This window comes from Erythrolamprus reginae, chromosome 1 (genome assembly GCF_031021105.1).
Source record: "Erythrolamprus reginae isolate rEryReg1 chromosome 1, rEryReg1.hap1, whole genome shotgun sequence".
NCBI classification, from domain to species: Eukaryota; Metazoa; Chordata; class Lepidosauria; order Squamata; family Dipsadidae; genus Erythrolamprus; species Erythrolamprus reginae.
In genome coordinates this window covers 79,853,598-79,878,007 of record NC_091950.1, presented here as the reverse complement: position 1 = coordinate 79,878,007, position 24,410 = coordinate 79,853,598, and the positions used below count along the sequence as shown (strand labels likewise).

Genomic DNA, 24,410 nt, shown 5'->3' with positions numbered 1-24,410 from the left:
TATTAAGTGTGTGTATTCTAGAAAAACCTATTAGTGGTTCCAATTATCAAGAGGCACAGAATAAGTCTGTTAGTCCTTCCTGCATATTGGAGAAGCCTCCTCTTTGAGCCCAGGCTAACACCCACCCTCAAAGTCTTCCAGAAGTTAGTGAAAACTGATGGTTCCAGAGAACATCTGGGTAGTGATGTTGATACCATTTGGTTTTGCAATATGGATTTTATGAATCTGTGGTATGAATTTTAGGAGTGCATGTTATTATTTTTTCACTTTTTGTTTTTACTTGGGAGTCAGTGTAGATTACATGCAGTTTTATAATGGCATATAAATCAGATATCAATCTGTCAGAAGTTTGGGAGATCTACCAGAGCAGATTTGGTAGTACATAAGGAACTGAATAGAAGAGTGCAAGACTGCAGTGAAATTACTTTCTAAGGCACCCAGGGTAGCATTTAAATCACTTGTTAAGCCATCTGTACAACTTGCACTGGTGGATATCCCCTCAGGAGACTGCACATAAAACTAACTACAAGAAAACCACCTTATGCTAGAACTGATCATTTGGTTCAATATTCTGAACACTGATTGACAACAACCCTCCAGATTTTAGATAAGGTTATTTTTCAAACCTAGAACCTTGTGGTACATGAAAGAATATGGTCTTTTGAGCTATAGCCAAGTCTCTGATACAACATTATCAATTATGCACTAATTTTATTCTTACGAGTAATTTTACATTAATGAATTTGATTACAAAACCTTTTTGCATAAGCCTACAGAGGCCAGAATGGGGGGGGGGGGGGAGAGAGATTTACTTAGTCATAGCAAACCACAAAGCAAAGGAATGTATTACAAAGATTGTTTGTAATACAAAACATCCAAGGTTGCAATCCACTTACACTTAACTAAATGAGACTTGTATTTGAGGAAACATGTTTAAGATAGCACTTTAAAGAATTCTATATCCATGATACATTTGTCCACACTATTCTAGAACAAATGGTTTATTGTGTCTCAGGGCACTAAAATGCTAATTTTGAACATAAAACTGTCTACAACTGTGGTTAAAATTAAATATTACACACACATTTCACCTTCCTAGGATTAATTTTATGTTTTCAATATTTTAAAGAAGGCTTTGTCTGGCACCCGTTTGCATACTTCTCCTCCAACAGTATAAATATCAGTATCAGTTCCATCAGTTTCTTTAACAGTTTCCTGGACCTACAGGAAAAAAAAAGTTCTGCCTATTCTGAATTGCACCAAGAAGCTTCAAGATTAATTTGATTTAAAAGGCTTCAAGAACTTTCAAAGGAGAGTTGGTGGTTTCAGGCCATTTCCTAATGGACAGGTGCATCTATCATAAAACCATCAGGATTTCTACCATTATTGGCAATTTCTCATCCACACACAATATTTTCATTTTAGAATCTAGGCATATTGGCAGAAAGATACATTCTAGACAGAACAGTAAATTTCCACAAATGATACCATTCTGTATACTCGGAAAATATAAGAAATAATGGTTATTTCATTCACGGAGTAGTTTTATCTATTAAATTAGTAGTCTCAAATACAAAATATTTTTATTTGTCTAAATTTAGTGAAAATGTTAGCAAAATATTAGCACATTACAAAATGGGGAAATTACTCTAATATATAAGATAATACAACGCAATTCTTTTGTAAGAAAAAGTGTTTTTTAGGAAAGGTCATCTTCAATTATTTCCTTTTCTATTATGAAACTAAATAGAAAATATTCCCTATATGGTATTATCCAAGAGATAAATTGGTTTCCAAGATAGTGTACTAATATTCAGCTAATTTACTGAGCTTGAAACCTTCAACTGAATAATAATCCTTCATGTTTTATGTATTATTCTTTTGTAGTAAAAGAAAATTTGGAAAAAACAAGTAGCTGTTAAAATTGGATCGAAAGTTTTGTTTAATATTTTTCAGTTTTATATTGGGTGATCCAGCATGCCCAGGCACCAGATTTAATTTAAGACTATTTAAAACAATAACAAAATGTACATAACAGCTTTCATGCTAGAGAAAAAAACTTCTTCAGGGTGATTGTTACTTAAATTTCATGTTTAGAGTCCTTTCAAAGTTATGACAGTACTTTCAATAATATTGTTTGTTCTTTTTTCTACCTCTTTCAATATCTTGTTCTATGTAATTTTGCTTTGCATGAGCTTATTATGGTACATAATCATAGCATAAAAGTTTGATATAGTGATACACACTATCAAACAAAATCACATCCTGAGTACCATTGTATATGAAAAGTATATACAACTTTTATGCTACACAAACTAATACTATTTATATATATTACACCCAGAAAATACATCACAGTTAATTATCTGCAACCAGCTTCACATTCAATTGGGCAATTCATTTTTTAATAAGATTTGCAGGATTAATATAATTATACAATGCATAATAGTTATATTTGTAAAACTCATTATGAGCCACTCAGAGTTGTTGAGAGTCCATTGGCAAACAAATATAATAGTAATACTTAGTGAGAAATAAAGCTTGAAATCCACAAATCAAAAGAGGGTATCTACAATAGTTGTCATCCTCATACTGATTAGTTTAGTATGGAAATTAGCAGTTCATAGTTGTCATCCCACTTCTCAACTGAAAACTATTTATTTGTTTGTTTGTTTCCTTTATTATTTTCATAACTATCTCAAGGCAGCAAACATACCTAATATTTCCTTCCTCCTATCCGCATTCCGCTGGCTGAGGAATTCTGGGAGTTGAAGTCCAAATATCTTCAAGTTGCCAAGGTTGGGAAACACTGATCTAGATAATCCTATGATGTGAGTTTAGGTAAGAGAGAAAACTGTTGGCCTGAAGTTAGCCAATAGGTTTCCATGTCTAAAGCAAGGCTAGAACATCAAGTCTTACAGGCCAATCCTAAATTATTTTTCCCTTTCTCCACTGGGAATTTTTTAGTATCAAATTCTCTTCCCCCCTCTCCTTAAAAACCCACTACTTCATAAAAGAAGTACAGGTTTCACTCAGTGTTTTGAGGACATCCTTCAAGATGCCATGTACAAAAAGCCTGATCCTCAGTCTGATGAAAATTAGTCCTGTCTTTTAGTGTAAAGTAGAGCTGTACAAGGATTTAGATTCAGAAGTGGGGGCTTCCAAGCATGTGAGGGCACAAACAGGGCATCTGAAATTCTTCAAACATAACATGTATTCAGGGGTGGGTTCCAGTTTTCTTTGTGTTGCCATTCACTCAGGGACATTCTGTGCATGCTCAGTACTTAAAAAAACCTTCTGTGCATGCACAGAAGATAAAAACACACCAGAGCTGAAGGATTGGCTTGTGGGCATGACAGGCCTGGGTCACTGCTAGTTCTAGCAACCCAGGCTGCCAACTTACTACTGGTTCTATATAAGAGTTACCCACCTCTGATATATTCTGTTAAAAAAGAATATGTATGTAGCTCAGAGTCCTTGGTTGGCTGTCTGACCTTGACTGTTTGTTTATAACATTTCATTACCCAATTAGTTAACATCACTTACACTCATACTGATGTTAGTTAGCTGGGTAAAAAAACATTTGCAAACAAACAATTAAGGTCCGAGAATGCCCCACAGAACAAGTATTTTTCCATGATTACACTGTGGTTTAGAAGAGCAGCCATATGATGCCAGGGCAAAAAGAGACCACTGTTTTAAGGAGGTGTAGACAGATGCTATCTATCTACATATCCTTGTACACATAAAGCATGTCCACAATGTTGTATATGTCTTATACTTGTATCTTCCTAACTTGGTGATTATTTAACCTACCTGAAAGAATGGCTTCTAGAATGAGAAATCTAAATGGCATATAATTTAATTCTCCCTTTGGTAGAAGGGGAATGTAAATTATAAAGTGCAAGCACATGGATAATATAGGTAGTCCTTGACTTACAACCATTCATAATTCAGCTACAGTAACAGATAGTTTTGGTTGTTTTATTGCAATAGAAAAATATGGGGTACCATTAATTTAATTTAATTTAATTTATTGGATTTGTGAGCTGCCCAACTCCTTTTGGACTCTGGGCAGCATACAACAGGTAAAAATAATATAAAACAGCTAAACCCCATTAATGAAAGCATTCATACTTCTGGGATGGAGCTAGATTGCTTCTTGCTCAACGACCCTACGCCTGCCAGCAGAGCCAGGTTTTTTAAGGCTTTCCAGAAGACCAGAAGGGTGGGAGTGGTACGGATCTCTGGAGATAGCTGGTTCCATAGAGCCAGAGTCACCACAAAGAAGGCCCTCCCATGCAGTCTCGCCAAGCAGCACTGTTTGGCCAACCGGGACGTTGAGAAAGCCAATCCTGTGGGCTCTAACTGGTCTCTGAGAAGTGTGAGGCAGAAGACGGTTGTGTAAATAATCTGGCCTGTAAGCCATATAGGGCTTCATAGATGACTTTTATAGGTGATTAAGACTTTTCACTATGCTAGAAAGAGTTAAGTGCTAAAGCGAGCTGGTGTTAAATCATTGTTTGCCAACATGAATATAAAATGTATGAACATTATTTTTACAATACTAAGAAATATTATAGATGTTTTAGGATTTTTAAAAAATTCAATCTACTGTTCTTTCAGGAATTTAAGGAACCCTTCTTGATAATCAAAAGCACCCTAACCAATCTGATAAGCTTTAGTTATTTTAAATATTAGATTTGTTATATGTTGTTTTATTATTGTTGTTAGCCGCCCTGAGTCTATGGATAGGGGCGGCATACAAATCTAATAAATAAATAAATAAATAAGCTAATAGAGAGAAATGACCTTATTTTTTTCTTTTGCATGTGTCCATAGAAAACTACCCAAACTAGATCAGATCTTGGGAAAACTAGAGCAATATGCTGGGGGGGGGCGGGTACGTTTGGTAGAAGGGAGTATAAATTATAAAGTGCAAGCACATGGATAATATAGGTAGTCCTTGACTTACAACCATTCATTTAGTGACCATTCGAAGTTACTACAGGGCTGTAAAAGAGACTTATGACTGATTTTCACACATGATCTTTGCAGCATTCCCATGATCACATGATCAAAATTTGGATGCTTAAGCAACTGGCAGGTATTTGTGATAGTTGCACTGTTCCGAGGTTTGTGACTTTCAGACAACCAGGCAATGGTGAAGACAGATTCATTTAGTAACCATGTTATTAATAACTTCAGTGATTCACTTCACCACACCGTGGCAAAAGACAACTCACAAAACGGGGCAAAACTCACTTAACAAGTGTCATGGTTAGCAAACAAAATGTGGACATAAGTCAAGGACTCCCTATTTCTGAATACTTCCCCACTATCTTCATATTTTAAAAATTAAGATGTTGGAGAAAAAATTTAAAAAATTATGATGGGAAAAATAATAATAATAAAAGTATTGGTATTGGAACCTGGTTCATATGACAGTGGTGGGATGTAAATAACTTTGCTACTGGTTCGTGCGCATGCGCAATGCTTCTACAAAAGGAGCCCAGATGGGTGGGCGGAGCCTACTAGTTCCAAGAACAGGTCTGAACCACTGCTGGTTGATATGCTACAATCTCACATCAGGCTGAAATGAAGAATGGATATAATATATTGAGAACTAGCAGCTTATTTACATTTGGAGTGGCCATTCTTTACTCATGGGTAATTTTTCACGTTGAGCTCCCTGACAAGCAAACCAGTGTTACATTTCTTTTTACCAGAGTCCTTTGGGAATTGGGCAGTATATAAATCCGAATGAACAAATAAAAAAATACTATTCCTCTCATCTCCCGCTCCCTTCTTAAAACCCAGCGCAAAAGCTGCCGCAGCGAAGCGAAATTGCACTACGCGGGAGCGAGTCTTTTTTATCACGTCCCAAAGCCAGCTGAGCTGCTGTCTCTTCTCCCCGTTACAAAAAAAAGATTCCCCGCAGCGTCGGGCCGCCACTTGTTAACAGTTTACTTCCGACAGCTGACTTTCTTCACTTCCTTCGCGTAAAAAGGGGGCGGAATTTGCCTTGGGAGAGCCAGGCGGCTGGAAGAGGTGGGGGCTGGGAGACGGGAGGCTGCCCGGGGGAAGACTTACCTGGGGAATTTTGCCTTCAGTTTCGTCAGGCTCTGCCTGGTCGGCGGTACCTGAGCCAGGAACTGAACCACCTCTTCGTACTGGGCTTTAGTGAGCTTCATAACCTCCCTGGGGGGTGGGACGGAGGTGATCCTTGCAAGCTGCAGCAGAGCGCTGGGCCTAGGAGGAACTTCCTCGCTTAGGGGGCGCTTCCCAACCTCCGGCCACCGTCGAGTGAAGCGGACGGTTTGGCGAAACTCGGCAGCCCAAAGAAACCCCTTCCGCGGCTTCGTGCCACTGCAAAAAGGCGAATACTCATGCGCTGAGCTCGGAGCTCCACCCTCGTTTGGCGCGTAGGGCCCGGCTCGGCCCTTTACTTCCTGGGTTGAAAGCTGCGAGGCCGGCGGTTTGCGAGAGGCGAAGGAACAGTTGGACTTCCCCCCCATCCCTTAAGCTGATGTCCGGCCGACTTGTCCAGAACTTACGTTTTCCTTTGCGGGGGGAGTGTAGTTTTTGATATCTGAGTAGGATTTAAAGGATACTGCTTTCTCAGATTGCCCCCCCCCCCCAACTGAAATGGTTTAAATATGAGGGAGCAGCCTTAGGCAGACGATTGGAATAGTGGCCGGTTTGTGTATTGGTCCACCATGTGTGGATAAAAGTAATTCAAAAGTAACTTGTAGGAGCAGCTTAGTTATGGATGCACTGTTTGGGGGCAAAACAGCTTATTGGGGCCGACATTGCAAGTGTTTGATTGTGGTTTACACTTTTCAGATTATAATGAAGACAAATGCTGAAGCTTTTTTTAAAAAAAAAATTAATATATGAATTCAGTCAGTTCTGGAATTTATTGAAAAGATTTATGTGCTCAGGTTAAGCAGCTCAACAATATAAATTGCTACTAAAAGAAACAAGGGGAATAACTGTAAAAGAGATAACAAACACACCATAATGCAGTCAATATATTCCAGAGATTAATTTGTGTCAACCTGTAGTTGAGCTGTAGGGGTAAGAGTTCAACTATATTTAAGCTACTATAAAGGTTCAACTATATTTAAACTCTGTAAAAAGTGTAAAAATATAGTTATATTCTGGAAGAACAAAACTTAGTACAGTTTAAAGTAATATATCATCTACTGTCAGGTTAATTTGGGCTCTTACTGCTACATCTCTAGGATGATCTGTTCCTAGCTTGGCCCTTCAAGTTCTTTCAACATTGCACCTGTTTCACTGTGCAGTAATTGAGTTTGTATCTTGCTGCTGTTTTGTCTTTTTTACTATTCCCAGCATTTGGTTTTCTTAAGGAAACTAGATTTTCTTACAACATGGCCTGAAATGCATCTTGCAAACCTAGTCATTTGATCTGAGTAAAAATTCTGGATTGTTATTTTTTTCCATGATTTCCCCTTCTATAGGGGGAAAATGCATGATTATCATATTTATAAGTATAGACAAAAACAACTACAGGTAGTCCTTGACTTTCAACAGTTTATGTGGTGACTGTTCTAAGTTACAACAGGAGTGAAAAAAGTGACTTAGCATCTTTTTTCACATTTGCAATCCCCATGGCCCCATGATCAAAATTCGGCTGTTTGGCCACATTCATATTTATGACAGTTGCAATGTTCAAGTGTTGTGTGATTCTCTTTTGTGAACTTATGACAAGAAAAGTCAATGAGTAACTTAAAGTTCACTTAAACATATTAACTTAATTGCAGTGATTCATTTAACAATTCTGGAAATAAATGTCATAAATTGGGGCAAAATTCACTTAACTATCTTGCTTAGAACAAAAATCTTGGGTTCAGTTGAGGTCGTACTTAAAATCAGTGGGTATATGCTCAGGATCATATAGAATTCTTTATTGACCAAGTATGATTGGACACACAAGGAATTTGTCTTCAGTGCATAAGCTCTCAATGTACATAAATCTATGATACGTACTCCCCCCTCCCTCCTGACCTTTTGCAAAGCTTTGAAGACCCTTCTCTGCTGATGGGCATGGGGGGGCATGAGTGTTGAGAGCTACAGTGTGGGGGGGGAAGTATTTAGCCAGACACCAATTGTGCAAGTTCTTCCATTTAAAAAGATGAGAGAGGCCTGTAATTGACATCATAGGTAGACCTCTGCTCTGAGAGACAATATAGAAACATAGAAACATAGAAGTCTGACGGCAGAAAAAGACCTCATGGTCCATCTAGTCTGCCCTTATACTATTTTCTGTATTTTATCTTAGGATGGATATATGTTTATCCCAGGCATGTTTAAATTCAGTTACCTGTACTGTGGATTTATCTACCACATCTGCTGGAAGTTTGTTCCAAGGATCTACTACTCTTTCAGTAAAATAATATTTTCTCATGTTGCTTTTGATCTTTCCCCCAACTAACTTCAGATTGTGTCCCCTTGTTCTTGTGTTCACTTTCCTATTAATGTTCACTTTCCTATTAATTCACTTTCCTAATATGAGAAAACACATCCAGAAAATCACATTGTCTAATTTTTTAATGAACTGATTTGCAAATTATGGTGGAAAATAAGTATTTGGTCACCTACAAACAAGCAAGATTTCTGGCTCTCACAGACCTGTAACTTCTTTAAGAGGCTCCTCTGTCCTCTACTCCAGTGTTTCCCAACCGGTGTGCCGCGACACATGGTCAGGTGTGCCGCGAAGAAAGCAGCTCAGCTTCTGGTCTTGAAATTTTTTGTAAAGAGCAAAAAGTTGTGAGAACGGAAGCTGAGCTTCCTTCTTTGCGCCTTCCAAGTTTTCCGGCAACTGCAGCGCCCCGCCCGACTGGAGCTTCCCTGGCGGCAGCAGCAGGTGAGCTTTGGGGCCTGGTGGGAGGGTAGCGGCAGCGGAAGGGGTGGTGCACAACGTGAGGGTGATGGCGGCAGCGGGTAGTAGCCGTGGGGCAGCGGCAGAGTGGTCAGCTGTGAGGCGGAGTTCCGGAACAAGGCACCGACGGCGGCGGCTGGACATGCTAGAATTGCGTGGCTGGCACTTGCCTGCTGTCTGGGCTCCAGCCCCACGTCCATGCCCAGCGCAACGCCAGCATGTACGGCGTCGAGCAACACGTTTAGCCGCCGCTGTCAGTGCCTCCGTTCCGGAGCTCCGCCTCACAACTGACGACCTTGCAGCCGCCCCACAGCTACTGCCCAATGCTGCTGCTGAGAGAAAGAGAGAGGGGGGAGAGAAAGAGATAGCAAGAGAGGGAGAGAGAGAAAGAGGGAGAAAGAGAGAGGGAGAGGGAGGAGAGAAAGAGATAGCAAGAGGGAGAGAGAGGGAGAGATAGCAAGAGAGGGAGAGAGAAAGGGGGGAGAGAAAGAGCAAGAGATGGAGAGAGGGAGAGGGGGGGAGAGAAAGAGCAAGAGGGAAAGAGGGAGAGGGGGAGAGAAAGATAGCAAGAGGGAGAAAGAGAGAGAAGGGGGGGAGAGAAAGAGATAGCAAGAGAGGGAGAGGGGGAAGAGAAAGAGATAGCAAGAGAGGGAGGGAGAAAGGGAGAGGGGGAGAGAAAGAGATAGCAAGAGAGGGAGAGGGGGGAGAGAAAGAGCAAGAGAGGGAGAGAGAAAGGGAGAAAGAGGGTGAGGGAAAGACATAGAGGGAGGGAAGGAGGGAGAGAAGGAGGGCAAAAAAGAGGAAGGAAGGAAGGGAGAAACAGATGGAGAGAGAGGGGAAAAGAAAGAGGAAGGGAGAGAGAGAAAGAGAGCGAAAGGGAGGAAGAGAGGGGTTTTTTGTCCAAACTTTTTTTAGCGCCCCCCCCCCCCCGCTCAATGTTCCCCAGGATTTTCTAAATGTGAAGAAGGTGCCGCGGCTCAAAAAAGGTTGGGAAACACTGTTCTACTCATTACCTATAGTAATGGCACCTGTTGGAACTTGTTATCAGTATAAAAGTCACATGTCCACAACCTCAAACAGTCAAACTCCACTATGGTGAAGACCAAAGAGCTGTTGAAGGACACCAGAAACAAAATTGTAGCCCTGCACCAGGCTGGGAAGACTGAATCTGCAATAGGCAATCAGCTTGGTGTGAAGAAATCAACTGTGGGAGCAATAATTAGAAAATGGAAGATATACAAGACCACTGATAATCTCCCTCGATCTGGGGCTCCACGCAAAATCTCATCCGGTGGGGTCAAAATAATCACAAGAATGGTGAGCAAAAATCCCAGAACCACACAGGGGAACCTAGTGGAGAGAGAGCCTGCAGAGAGCTGGGACCAACATAACAAAGGCTACCACCAGTTACACACTATGCCACCAGCGACTCAGATGCTGCAATGCCAGAGGTGTCCCCCTGCTTAAGCCAGTATATGTCCGGGCCCATCTGAAGTTTGCTAGAGAGCATTTGGATGAGCCAGAAGAGTATTGGCATACAAATCAAATAAATAAATTGGGAGAATGTCATATGATCAGATGAAACCAAAGTAGAACTGTTTGGTAGAAACACAACTCATCGTGTTTGGTGGAGAAAGAATGCTGAGTTGCATTCAAAGAACACCACACCTGTGAAGCATGAGGGTGGCAACTTCATGCTTTGGGACTGTTTCTCTGCAAAGGAACCAGGACGACTGATCCATGTACATGATAGAATAAATGGGGCTATATATTGTGAGATTTTGAGTGCAAACCTTCCATCTGCAAAGGCACTGAAGATGAAACGTGGCCGGGTTTTTCAGGATGGCAATGATCCCAAGTACACCACCAGGGCAATGAAGGAGTGACTTCGTAAGAAGCATTTCAAGGTCCTGGAGTAGTCTAGCCAGTCTCCACATCTCAACCCTATAGAAAAACTTTGGAGGCAGTTGAAAGTCCGTGTTGCCCAGCGACAGTCCCAAAACATCACTGTTCTTGAGATCTGCATGGAGGAATGGGCCAACATACAAGCAACAGTGTGTGCCAACCTTGTGAGGACTTACAGAAAACGTTTGACCTCTATCATTGCCAACAAGGGATATATAACAAAGTATTGAGATGAACTTTTGTTATTGACAAAATACTTATTTTCCACCACAATTTGCAAATAAATTCATTAAAAATCAGACAATGTGATTTTCTGGATGTGTTTTCTGATGTTGTCTCTCATAATTGAGATCTACCAATGATGTCAATTACAGGCTCCTCTCACCTTTTTAAAGTGGGAGAACTTGCACAATTGGTGACTGACTAAGTACCCCCCCCCCCCCCAGGTTCTAAACTAACTGAATTGCAGAATGGACATTAATTTTATAACAATTGAATCTGATATTTATTTGTCTAGAACAGTGTTTTTCAACCAGTGTGCCGCGAGACATGGTCAGGTGTGCCGCAAAGCTCAGAGAGAAAGAAAGCAAGAGAAAGAAAGAGAGAGAGAGAAAGAACAAGAGAGAAAGAAAGCAAGAAAGAGAGAGAGAACAAGAGAACGAAAGAGAGAAAGCAATAGAGAGAAATAGGAAGGGAAGGAGAGAGAGAGAAAGACATAGAGGGAGGGAGGGAGAGAGAAAGAAAGAGCAAAAAAGAGGAAGGAAAGCAGAGAAAGAGGGAGGGAGAAAAAAATAGAGTGAAGGGGAGGAAGAGAGAGAGAGAATTTTTTTGTCCAAACTTGTTTTAGCCCCCCCTTTGCCCCCCCCCCCTTAATGTGCCCCAGGGTTTCGTAAATGTGAAAAATGTGCCGCGGCTCAAAAAAGGTTGAAAATCACTGGTCTAGAATCAGACAAATGTGTATAACTATTTTTCATTTCCCCAGTACATTGTATTTTATGTAAGCATAGTCTATAGTATTAAAACCCTATTCGCTATTTTAAAGTAAGCTGCTTTTTCAAATTCTAGTTTAACTTCTTCACAAAAATAATTCAAACAGAATTATTTTGAGGCAGTGCAGTTCCACTGTTTTAGAAGAGATATTTCTGCTATTCAGAATATTGCCATTTAGTAGATAATAGATCATGTGCACATTTTTAAATGAGCCCAGCTTTAATAAGCTGTATTTATCACTAGGAACTATAACTAGAAGATCAGGAAATGTTGTAGCAGAACTCAAGTCTTTAGTAATATATATTACTAACGGGGTCTGAATACTTTCTAAATGCATTGTGTGTTAGTACATACATATATATATACAAAGTGTATTAAACAAATAAATAAATAAATAAATTTTGGTATAATATATGATGAAAATGTATTAAACATTATTACTATTTTTATTATTTATTAGATTTGTATGCTGCCCCTCTCCGAAGCCTCGGAGCGGCTCATATCCCAACTTAGTTCCAGCAACCCTGGGATATCTTTTGTTGATTTTGGGTGTGGGGGTGTGGAAAAATTTGATAGAGACAGCTCTTTTTAAAACAGTAGCTTTAGTAGCTTTTTTCAAGTCGTACAAATAAATCTACATACTAAGGACACACTAGTAACATGAATATTTGTTCTATTGGTATAAGTTACTATGACGAAAGTGTACATCTGTTTTTACTTTGGACTAGTTTATTTTTCAATCTTTATTTACTTCTTCAAAGTCATGTCTTGAATGTTGGCAAGTACATTGCCAAATTGCTTTGCCATATGATGTAATGAAGTCAGATAATTTTTTTGAGATAATTAAAATGTTCATGACATGCTCTGGTATGCTTATATTTATGATATTTAAATAGAACAGTGTATTGTATCATATAATGGTTCACATCAAGAATCTGATCCATTAATTAGGCTGCAAGGCACCATGATTTAGGACAAATGACTGCATCTCAACTGCTACTTTCATGAGAACATTTTCAACTAATTTTGTTTATATCAAATAAGCCTCACAAATTTCTGAGCAGTATTGTTCAATGGTTTCACAATGAAACTAGATGCATTGTCTTTTAATATATGCCGCCATGGAACAAAGGCAGAGAAAAGATAAAGATGTGCTGAAATAAATCCAAAATAATAGATTTCTTTAACAATACATTTGACTCTAGCAGGCTGGCAAAGTGATCTCCAAAAGGTAGATAAGAAGTGTGACAGTTTAAATAGTCATTCCTAGATACTTTAGTTATCCACATTAGTTTCTTTATGTTGATACTTCCCATGATTACCTTGGCTATTTTAGTTTTTAATATTGGTGTTATTTTCATTTGGTGCTTCTTTTTATTTTTATTTTTAAAAAACCCCTAATTTGTGAACTGTCTTGAATCCCAGGAAAATTTCCTTTTAGTATATAGAAATATTCTTTTCACTTTCATGCCATCATAAGTGATTTGCATTGGATGTCCAATCTAGGTACAATAATATGTTTTTCAATTAGTTTTTCAATTAGCCATAATGATTCCTCTGGTTTTTCCACAATAACATTCCTTTGAATATACCTGAGCCCATCTAATTTATTAGTTTATTGGGTCTTCTCTCTGAACAACTTTTCTCCAGCTCTCCAGAACTCCATATCATGTGCTATCAAGCAAAATGTTTTGGCATATACTTTTTCAGCTACACAGTTGTCTGCTCTCAATCTGAATTAGGTTTTCAGCTTTTTTCACTTTATGGTGAAGTGCTTGGTTTCTTTTTCATGGTGTTTCAGAATGTTATTCAAGTGTTTTCAATTGCTGATTCAGACTTTGCCTAATTCAGACTTTTCCTAATTCAAGGGCCTACTTGAAATACTTTGTAATGGAAATTACTCACCAAATTAAATGTTAAGTATTTTTGAGTCCATACCTTTTTTGCTTTCCACTGTTTTCTTCCCACAAAACAAATTTGAACAATTACGTTTGCCCTTATCTACAGCAAAAGCCATGTCATAGTTTCACTTAACCTCTTAAAAACAACAATAATAATGTTGAGGAGGAAGAGACTTCAAAAACAATAATTGGTAGGCTTAATATAGAACATGATTGTACTGCAAGTACACAACAGGTTTTTTTGTTAATGAAGGTGGGCTATTTAATTGAACAGAAATCCACCATGTTAGTGGGTTTTAACATTTTAACAACTTTCATAACAAAATAGATATCTGTGGGACTGTCTAGTTTCTCTAATTATTTACCGTCATCAGTTTCTTCATGAAAAAAAGAATACAAGGAGAAGAAAACAAATTAGGGAAGGAAACTGTGTATTTTAGATGTACCTAAGCTTCAAAATGTTCTTTGTCCAATCAGTCAGATAATCAAAAGGATTTGATCTTTTGTGGGAATTGGTAATCAGAAGGAGAAGGAAAACAAAGTAAGGAAATAAAATAACACTGCTGGTGTGAGGAAGATGGAAGGCAATTTTCCAATGATCCTTCAAAAATATTTACTGACCCCTTGCATCCTGGACACAAAGTGTTTCAACTCCTACCCTCAAAACGTCACTACAGAGCACTGCACACCAAGACAACTAGACACAAGAACAGTTTTTTCCCCGAACACCACCACTCTACTAAACAAATAATTCCCTCAACACTGTCAGACTTTTTACTAAATCTGCACTTCTACTAGTTTTTCTCATCATTCCTATCATCCTTTTCCTCCCTCTTAGGACTATATGACTGTAACTTGCTGCTTGTATCCTAAGATTTTTATTAATATTGATTGTTTGTACGTTGAGAGCATATGGACCAAGACAAATTCCTTGTGTGTCCAATCACACTTGGCCAATAAAAATTCTATTCTATTCTAAACCTGACAGCATAATCGAGTACCAACTTGCATAATATGTTTGGAAAAGTATAGATATTTTTAAAATGCTCTTTACAAAACGTTATTTATGACATCAAATGCCGGCAAAGTCTTAACATCTCTTTAGTCCCTGGAATCAATAGAAGCAAAAAGTAAAATGAACATGTGTCAGGTGGATAGGATTGGAATTACACAAGGATTAAGTTATAGAGGCAATAAGCTAAAATGCTCAGGTAGATTTTTCACTAGTAGAAATTGTATGTGACTGAAACTGAATAGTAGGAGATGGGCAAAAAACAAAATCCTAAAATGAAAAGCATTGGCTGCCTGACCTCTGGGCTTATTAAAAAGCCATATTTATTCTAAAGTTAATGCTATACAGTGATCCCCCGTTTATTGCGTCCCCAACCATTGCGAACAGGGTACTTCGCGATTTTTCAACCCGGAAGTCAAAATACCATCTACGCATGCGTGCCCGTTTTTTCTATGGGCACGCATGCGTAGATGGCAACCGGGAGATCAGCTGCTGGGCGGCTTCCCTGGGTCTTCCCCCTCTTGCTGGCGTCAGCGAGGAGTTTCCCCACCGCCCACGCAAACTCCTCGCTGCCGCCCGCCCTTCGCCCGCCCACGCCGTTCATTCTCGCCGCTTTCGAGCTGAGTCCTGAAGCGAATTCGCTCCAGGACTCAGCTCGAAAGCGCCGAGAGCCAGCGTGGACAAGCCGTTCGTTGGCGCTGGCTATCGGCGCTTTTGAGCTGAGTCCGGAAGCGAATTCGCTCCCGGACTCAGCTCGAAAGCGCCGAGAGCCAGCGTGGACAAGCCGTTCGTTGGCGCTGCCTATCGGCGCTTTTGAGCTGAGTCCGGAAGCGAATTCGCTCCCGGACTCAGCTCGAAAGCGCCGAGAGCCAGCGTGTACAAGCCGTTCGTTGGCGCTGCCTATCGGCGCTTTTGAGCTGAGTCCGGAAGCGAATTCGCTCCCGGACTCAGCTCGAAAGCGCCGAGAGCCAGCGTGGACAAGCCGTTCGTTGGCGCTGGCTATCGGCGCTTTTGAGCTGAGTCCGGAAGCGAATTCGCTCCCGGACTCAGCTCGAAAGCGCCGAGAGCCAGCGCCCCCCGGACCTCCAACCCGGGTTTGGGGGGCTGCTAGGAAGCCCCCCATGCCGGCGGCAAACAGCCGCGCCGCCCCCAATCTTCGGCTCCTCGCTAGCGCTGTGGGAGTAAAAACACCATCTGCACATGCGCAGATGGTGTTTTTACTTCCGCAGCGCTACTTCGCGAAAACCCGCTCGTTGCGGGGGGTCCTGGAACGGAACCCTCGCAACGAGCGGGGGATCACTGTATATAGGCTACAGATTGCATGTGAATTGCTTTCAATAAATTATGTTGTTTTTTCAAACAAATTTGGTAATAGAATCCAGAACGTTCACATTGGAAGAATATCTTGTAAAAGCCTCAGTGAACATCCTGCAATTCAGGAAAACAAGGTTGGGACAAATTGTCTTTTATCTGATTTTACAGCTAAGCAATTCTTTACCAGAACCTTTTTTCTTTTACCTGATTGCTACTTCTTGCGGTCCTTTTAAAATATGCAACACATGTTTGACATTTGTAAAAGTGATTAATATTTATGATGTCCAATTTTTAAAAACAATTGGAATATAAAGGAATGCATTTTCTACTTTAATCCATTGTTAACCTCCAGAACCCTTTTTCAAATCCAATAAAACCATACCGCTAATCCTGCGCTAATTTAGCAATCTGGATAATTTTTTATATATGAAAGCAACATTTATTGTTTATTTTGTACAACAACATATAGTGCTAGTTACTGTCATACTCTCAAGAAAACATTGTTTAGACAAGTAGTTAAAATAATTCAAAACAATATGGAAGAATTATTGAAGTCAGCAAGTACATGTAGTCATGAAAGGGATGATTCTCCAGTGTACATGACACCGAGATGCTACACATCTGGTCAATTTTCATTTCAGTGACATGGAAGAAAACATCACTTGTGGGCTGCATTGATTTTACTTTTGTCAGCAAGGAAAGTTTCATGATGTGTTCTTTGCATCATTGCTCAAGTATGTACAGAAGCACCCATAGTAGAAGCTTTTAAGAAAATCAAAGGTGTCAGTATCCAGTGCAACAGAATGAACAGAAACTACCTGCAATAACTCTTTTATCTGACAACGTTCTCACGAACATAGTCTCAGAATTGCTACTGGAGCAGAAAAGAAAATCCCGTTGTACAAGAATTTCTATCCATTAGATATGCTGAACTTTTGTTAGCATTTGGGATTTAGTGGAGAAGGCCATGCTGTTTTCACGTATTTCCATAAACCTTAAAATTTGATACAAATTAAGGCCAGATCATTATGGCATCTTCAGTATGCATATTCATTGGTATAGTTGACTGCTATTAAGCTAACTAATGATAAAGACTAATCTGAATGAATTTATCACTTGCAAATTGAAAAAAACTCTTAAAAACATAGTAATATGTATTGTTTCTTGGTGTATCTCCTGTTTACAGTGTTCTGTCTTAATAACTGTTGCAAGTTAGAGTTAGGAAGAAATGAAGAAAATTGTAACCTTCAAAAAAATCAGTTCTCATTTACTAACTTTAACAAGAAAATATCATTGGTTAAAATTGGTTAAAAGATCTATTAAATTACGATTTAGAATCTAAATCTGAAATATATTTATTGGGAATCATTAGAGGGCAACATAAAAAGGCAAATTTATATTTAATAATCTACATAGGGCAGGAAGATTGAGTTTTGCACAAAACTGGAAAAAAGAAAACACCAACAGAACAAATGGTAATTAAGAAAATACTAGAATGCGCAAAAATGAATAAAATCACACTAGAATTGCAGAATAAACAGGAGAATGAATTCTATAGTATATGGGGAAAAGTCTACTAATGTATAGAGGAGAAAACAAAAACAAAACAACTAACCAGTAAAAAGTGGAAATGTAGAAACAGAAATGTAAAATTAACCTTATTTTAAATATGTAAATGCTTTTGTCATTTTGTGTATTGTCTATTTTCTGTCTTTGTTTTTTGTGTTTTGTTTCAAAAAAATCCAATAAAATGTTTTTTTAAAAATAAGAAAATATCATTACATGAGTACAATCCCCCCCCCCCTCCAAATCGGTTATTCCATTATATGTTCTGCTCCTGGCACTATTTATAGGAATTTATAAGAAATAACCAGTTTTGGGAGGCTTTCTTAGGTTTTTTTTTTTTTTTTAAATTCTAATCTGCTTTTGTTTTAAAAAGATGCTAAAAAGATGTTGCAAATTTTATTCTGGATGGGATCAAATTTGCCTTGAAGGAGCAGATCTGTGACTCCTGGTTGATCAGCAGGAGGAGGTCATGAACAAGAAGCTTATTACAGCCCTTTATGTTCTACATCAGGCTCGTCTTGAAAACATTTCAGAAACTGCAGTTGGTTCAAAATACTTTTAATTTTCTAAAGTTTTTTTTAAAAAAAATACTTTTAAGAAGGATTGGGTTCAGTAATTTGTGCTCGGTAGATGGGCAACCAATCAGTATCTAGATCCAATTCAAGGTTCTAGTGTTAACCCTTAAATCGATATGACTTGACACACTTGAATCTGTGAGAAATCTTTATCAACAAGGATCTTTTTCATTCATGTTAAGGTATATTGCCCAAGGTGTTAAACACCAGTTTATGAAAAGGAGATGGGGATTTTTTCTTGTTTTAAAGATTGAAATACTAAAACTAATGTTTTCATTTGTATTTTAGAACTGCTGCTTTTCTTTTTTAGACCTGTTTTCTTCAGACTTTTTGTTATTAAAGTGTTACGTGGCTTAAGTATTTTTTTTATCTGTAATCATTTTAAAGCTTCCTATAGTACAGTTTTCCTAACCATTATGTCCTTTATTGTTTTAATTTCACATATGCTTGGATTTTTTTTAGTATGTTACTGATCATATTGATTGATAATATTTTTTTCAAAAGTTTTTTTTATTTTTTTCCACCTTCACAAATACAGATTCAACATGTATATTCCTTCCAGTATTACATACATCATACAAAGTTCATAATTGTATATTTTTCCCCTTTATTCATAGACCCTTATTTAATTTTCTTTTAAAAATTGTTAAACAACAGCAGCCTGCTCCTTTAATTACCCTTTCTTGCAAACCTCTTCCTCCTTCCTCCTTTCCTCCTTCTACCTCCTTTCCCTTCACTCCTCCTAAACTTCTGTCTACCTCTTTCTTCTTTGTCTGTCTTTCTCCACGTCTCACTCCTTCACTCTTTTCTTTTCTACTTCCTCTTCACCCCTCTAGTACCTTTCCTGGTGATATTCCAGTATTTGAAGATCTGCCAGAAAGACAAGAGAGTCAACCTATTTTCCAAAGTACCAGAAGACAAGAGAAGAAACAATGGATGGAAACTAATCAAGAAAAGAAGCTTCCTACAGTGAGTACAATTAACCACTGGAACAGCTTGCCCTCAGAATTCATGGATACTTCCTCACTTATACATCTTTAAGAAGAGATTAGACAGCCACTTCTCTGAAATGGTATAGGGCAGTGATGACAAACCCTTTTTGGTTCATGTGACAAAAGGGGTGTGTGGGTGTGCTAACGTGTGCACGTACTCACACCCCTTCCCTCCCCTCCCATGCATGCCCCCCACACTACCCCCCGTGCATGCCAACAGGTCTTTCTGAAGCCTGATACATGAAAAAAATGCTCAAACAGGCAAACTGGAAGTTTGGGGAAACATACTTCCAGTTTGCTGTTGTGCTGTTTTTTTGCACTCTGCAGAGTTCAGGAAAGCTTCCTGAAGCTCTGGAGTGCAAAAAATAGCACAATGGGCAAACAGGAAGTTCAGAAAATGCACTTCCGGATTGCCCATTGTACTGTTTTTTGCACTCTGGGATTTCAGGAAGCTTCCCTGAACCCAGGGCCACCATCAGGAATTTTGGGGGCCCATACAGCCTAAGTGTCTGCCCCCCCCCCCGCCATTTTAAAACTATTTTAAGTCACCAAGCCACTCCATCCCCCGGGAATCATTTCCCACTTCACGCCAAGCAAGGCGGTCCCATAGGCCAGTGTTTCCCAACCTTGGCAACTTGAAGATATCTGGACTTCAACTCCCAGAATTCCCCAGCCAGCGAACCCTGGCTGGGGAATTCTGGGAGTTGAAGTCCAGATATCTTAAAGTTGTCAAGGTTGGGAAGCACTGCCATAGGCTATTTCAGGAACTGGGTTAAGCCGATTGTGTGGACTCGTCCAGGAGAAAGAAAGAAGCGGGAGCGACGAGGGAAAGAAAGATCCTCCTGGCATGGGTCAGGCAGAGCGAGGCTTATTTACGGCTCCTTGGCACTTCTCCCTTCTTGGAAGAGGCCTTGTTGACAAAACCATGTGCTTTCTGGAGAGGGGAGGGGGATCCCACATCTGGCAGCCACCGGCGAGGAGCTGGAAAGGACGAGGGGAGAGAAAAAGCAGGGTACCAGCAGTCAGGCGGGTGTCTTGAGGGGGCACTCCCATCTGGAAGGAAGGGAAGAAAGGCGAGGGCGAGCTAGGAAGGAAGGAAGGAAGGAAGGAAGGAAGGAATGGTAAAAGGGGCGATCAAGAGAGGAATGGGTGAATGAATGGACAGAGGGTGGGAAGGAAGGAAGGAAAGAGGGAAGGGACAGGAACAGGAAGGGTGCAAAGAAAGCAACGAAAGGTGTGAAAGGGGAGAGTAAGAGGAAGGAGTGAAAGAAGGGAGTGAGGGAGGAAAGAAGGGAGGAAGGAGAAGGAAAGCAAGAAATGGAGGGAGGGAAAGAAAGAAAGAAAGAGAAAGGGGGAAGGGACAGGAACAGAGGAAGGAAGGAAACTTATGAAAGGGGAGAGTAAGAGAGGAAGGACTGAAGGAAGGGAGGGAGGGAAGAAGTTAGGAAAGAGAAAGAAAAGAAGAAATAGAGGAAGGGAAGGTAAAAGAGAGAAAAAAAGAGCAAGAAAGAAAGAAAGAATGAAAGAGAAATAAAAAGAGGGGGAATGAAAGAAATGGAAGAAGGGAAGGAAGGAGAGAAAGAAAGAAAGCAAGATAAAGTAAAAAGAATGAAAGAGCAAGAGAGAAATAGAGAAAGAAAGAAAAAGAAACGAAAGAAATTGTGATTTTGACTATGCCGGCTCCTTCCCTCCCCCGCTCCCCACAAACCACCTACCCCTCTACCGCAAGAGGGAAGCGCCCGAGGCGCCGGGTTCTTCCCTTTCTCCCTCGCCCGCGTCCTTGCCGCGGTGACTCACCAGGAGAAGGCTGGAGACCCACGCGGCTCCTCGGGGGGCCTTGCGGAAGGCGGTGGCGGAAACCCCCATGGCCGGCACTGGGTGTGAGGAAAGATGCTTTCTGCACGGGCAAAGGCCGTTACGAAGCCATGGAGGCCGAGAGCTGAGAAGGGCGCGCCTTGCCCACCCTCGCCGGAAGAGCTGCCCATCTAGCAGTCCTGCGGCCCCATTGCCCGGCAGGGGATGATGGGCAAGGGATGCCTCGGGGAAGGAGGGCAGAGCGGGAAGGGAAGGAGGGGGCTGGCGGGGGTTTAGGAAAGGGGAGCCCGCCGGGCACGAGGGAACGCTGGCCGCGCGGGGCTCCGGGGCCAGCCTTGCAGCTCCTCGGCGGGAGGAGCCGAAAGCCACCGGGAGAGGACTGGGCTCAGCAGGAGAAGCGGCCGGCTTCCCATGGCGATGGGGAGCTTGGCTTACGGAGGGCCGAGCTCCTTCCGCGGCTGCCATCGGGGCTCCCTGCCTATCTGCCGGCCTCCCTGCCTTCTTTCCTCGCGGGGGTGGGAAGAAGGTGCGGAGAGAAGCTCCGCAGAGGCAGAGTTCGTCGCAATCGGGGTTGGAGAGTTTTTGGCGGGCGCCGGGGCCCCCCCATTATTCAATTTGGCCGGGCCCCTGACGCCACTCCCAGTAGTACCGGTCTATCGGCGGCCCTGCCTGAACCCTCTGGAGTGTAAAAAACAGCAGAATGGCAAACTGGAAGTGCATTTTTCTAAATCTCCAGTTTGTCCATTGGGTGATTTTTTTTCCCCTTTGGGGCTTCAGGAAAGTTTCCCAGAGGTGTCTGAATGGTGAAATGGCCTTTCCCAAGGCCGAAAATTAGCCAGCCAGTGCAGGCATGCACGCTGGAGCTGACACATGGCAAAGTCTCACATGCCCTCTGATATGACTCTGCATGCCACCTGTGGCACGGAGTGGCGCAGCAGGTAGAGTGCTGTACTGCAGGCCACTGAAGCTGACTTGTAGATCTGAAGGTCAGCGGTTCAAATCTCATCAAGGGCGGCATAAAAATTGAATAAATAAATAAATAAATAAGTTTGCCATCATGGGTATAGAATCTCCTGCTTGAACAGGAGGTTGTACTAGAAGACCTCCAAGGTTCCTTCCACTTCTATTCTGATTAACTTAAATGAAATATTTCTCTAAAACCTTGGTGACATAATAAGCAACATGCTAGATTGTTTCTATTTAGAAATAGGCCTGACCTAAATACTACCTCAGATGCCTTCCCAGCATTCTTTAGTTTTGGACTAGGCAAAAGTAATCTTGAGTAGGTCACTAAAAGGAGACATTCTAATTGCACTGCATGTAGCATAGGAAGACATCAGTTTTTAACTGTGGTTGTTAATTATAGGTAATTGGTAAATACACCAAAGGTATCTAGCAAGTTTTGAGCTGTATAAGATAATATTTTTGCTTCTAGCAATTATGATATTAAAAACTAATAAGCTTTTTTGGCAGATAGATTATAGATCGTAGACACAAGATGTGCAATAGAGGAAGTAATAATATTTGCAAGATTGTTTAATAAAACTGAAATTATTCCTTCAGTTTTTCTTTCTGATTGCCTCCTCCTAAAACTAGAGATTAGTGTGGTAGTTCTGTCAACAATTCTGTCAATTAATAACAATATATATTCTTATTAATTGCCAAATATAAATTATATTTTTTTTCTTAGATACATAATACATGTGTGTGTGTGTAGATATATAAACGTAGGTAAGAAAAACCCAAAACATGCATATAAACTGGGCAAAAACACTCTCAACAGCAGTGAATATGAGAGAGATCTTGGAGTTTTATTGGACAACAAACTAAACACGAGCCAGCTGCGAGAGCAGTCATGGGCTTACCCAGGTATGCCCATGTTTCACCATCACTCCGCAGTCTGCATTGGCTGCCGATCAGTTTCTGGTCACAATTCAAAGTGTTGGTTATGACCTTTAAAGCCCTTCATGGCATCGGACCAGAATATCTCCGAGACCGCCTTCTGCCGCACGAATCCCAGCGACCGATTAGGTCCCACAGAGTGGGCCTCCTCCGGGTCCCGTCAACTAAACAATGTCGGTTGGCGGGCCCCAGGGGGAGAGCCTTCTCTGTGGCGGCACCGACTCTTTGGAACCAACTCCCCCCAGAGATCAGAACTGTCCCTACTCTTCCTGCCTTCCGTAAACTTCTCAAAACCCACCTTTGCCGTCAGGCATGGGGAAACTAAACATCTCCCCCTGGGCCTGCGGAATTTATACATGGTATGCTTGTATGCCGCCCCGAGTCTTCGGAGAGGGGCGGCATACAAATCCAAGTAATAAAATAAATAAATAATAATAATAAATAAATGCTTGTGTGTGTGTATGTTAGTATAGGGTTTTTTTTAAAACTTTTAATATTTTAATTAATTGGATTATGTATTGGATTGTTTTTCACTTGTTGTGAGCCGCCCCGAGTCTTCGGAGAGGGGCGGCATACAAATCCAAATAATAAATAAATAATAAATAAATAATGTACAGCGGTGGCTAAAAAAGCCAGCACAATCTTGAGCTGCATAAACAGAGGAATACACTCAGTTGGGGGTTTGCTAATACCACTCTATAATTCCCTAGGTAGACCACACCTAGAGTACTGCATTCAATTTTGGTCACCACACTACAAAAGAGACATTGATACACTAGAAAAAGTGCAGAAGAGAGCTACCAGAATGATAAAGGGACTAGAAACTAAAACATAGAAAGAAAGGTTGCAAAAACTGGGCATGGATAGTCTAGCAAAGAGGAGGTCAAGGGGAGACATGATAGCAGTTTTCAAATACTTGAGAGGCTGCCACAAGGAAGAGGAGGTCACATTGTTTTTTCAAAGCACCAAATAGCCAGACAAGGAGCAACGGCTGGAAGGAAAGATTCTCCTTCCTGGAAATGAGGAGGAAGTTTCTGACAGTGAGAGTGAGCAACCAGTGGAACGGCTTGCCTTTAGAGGTGGTGAATGCTCCAACACTTGAGACTTTCAAGAAAAGACTGGACTGCTATTCGATGCAGAGTCTCTGCACCAGCATAGGGTTGGACTAGATCATCTGCAAGATCCCTTCAAACGCTAATAATAAAATAAAAATAAAATAAAGTTTTGTTGTGGGATATACAGTACTGTAAATGTCTTGAAACTTACCATGATGTGAATTTTAGCATTCAAATTGGAGAGTTGTTCTGATATTTGTTTTTCTAAGCAAAAAGTTCCCATGTATGTGATTATACTTTAGTTTATTGTTTTTATCTGATTTTTCTGTATCTGAATAAATATATTCTGGGGTTAGAACAATATGGATCTGGAATCTTAATAAATGTATTAATGTTGATGGAGTATTGACTAGTGAATAAAATAACTGAAACTCCTGAATTCCTGAGGAATTGCCTCAGTGAGCTAGATTACAAA

At 40.6% G+C, this 24,410-nt stretch overlaps 1 protein-coding gene across 3 annotated transcripts in view; it reads right to left on the bottom strand.

Moving 5' to 3' along the window:
* CDIN1 (CDAN1 interacting nuclease 1) overlaps nucleotides 1-6,445 on the bottom strand; it is a 139,644-nt gene extending 133,199 nt beyond the window's left edge. Inside the window, exon 1 of one of the 3 annotated variants that reach the window (XR_011559515.1) lies at nucleotides 6,094-6,406. Coding sequence is in view for 2 of the 3 variants with exons in the window: in XM_070756284.1 (XP_070612385.1) it covers nucleotides 6,094-6,194 (101 nt within the window). In the remaining variant the exon portion in view is untranslated. Of the gene's footprint in view, nucleotides 1-6,093 lie in introns of all 3 variants that reach the window. The other 2 variants (XM_070756284.1, XM_070756295.1) reach the window with 2 other exon arrangements.
* Between the last annotated feature and the right edge of the window lie 17,965 nt (nucleotides 6,446-24,410).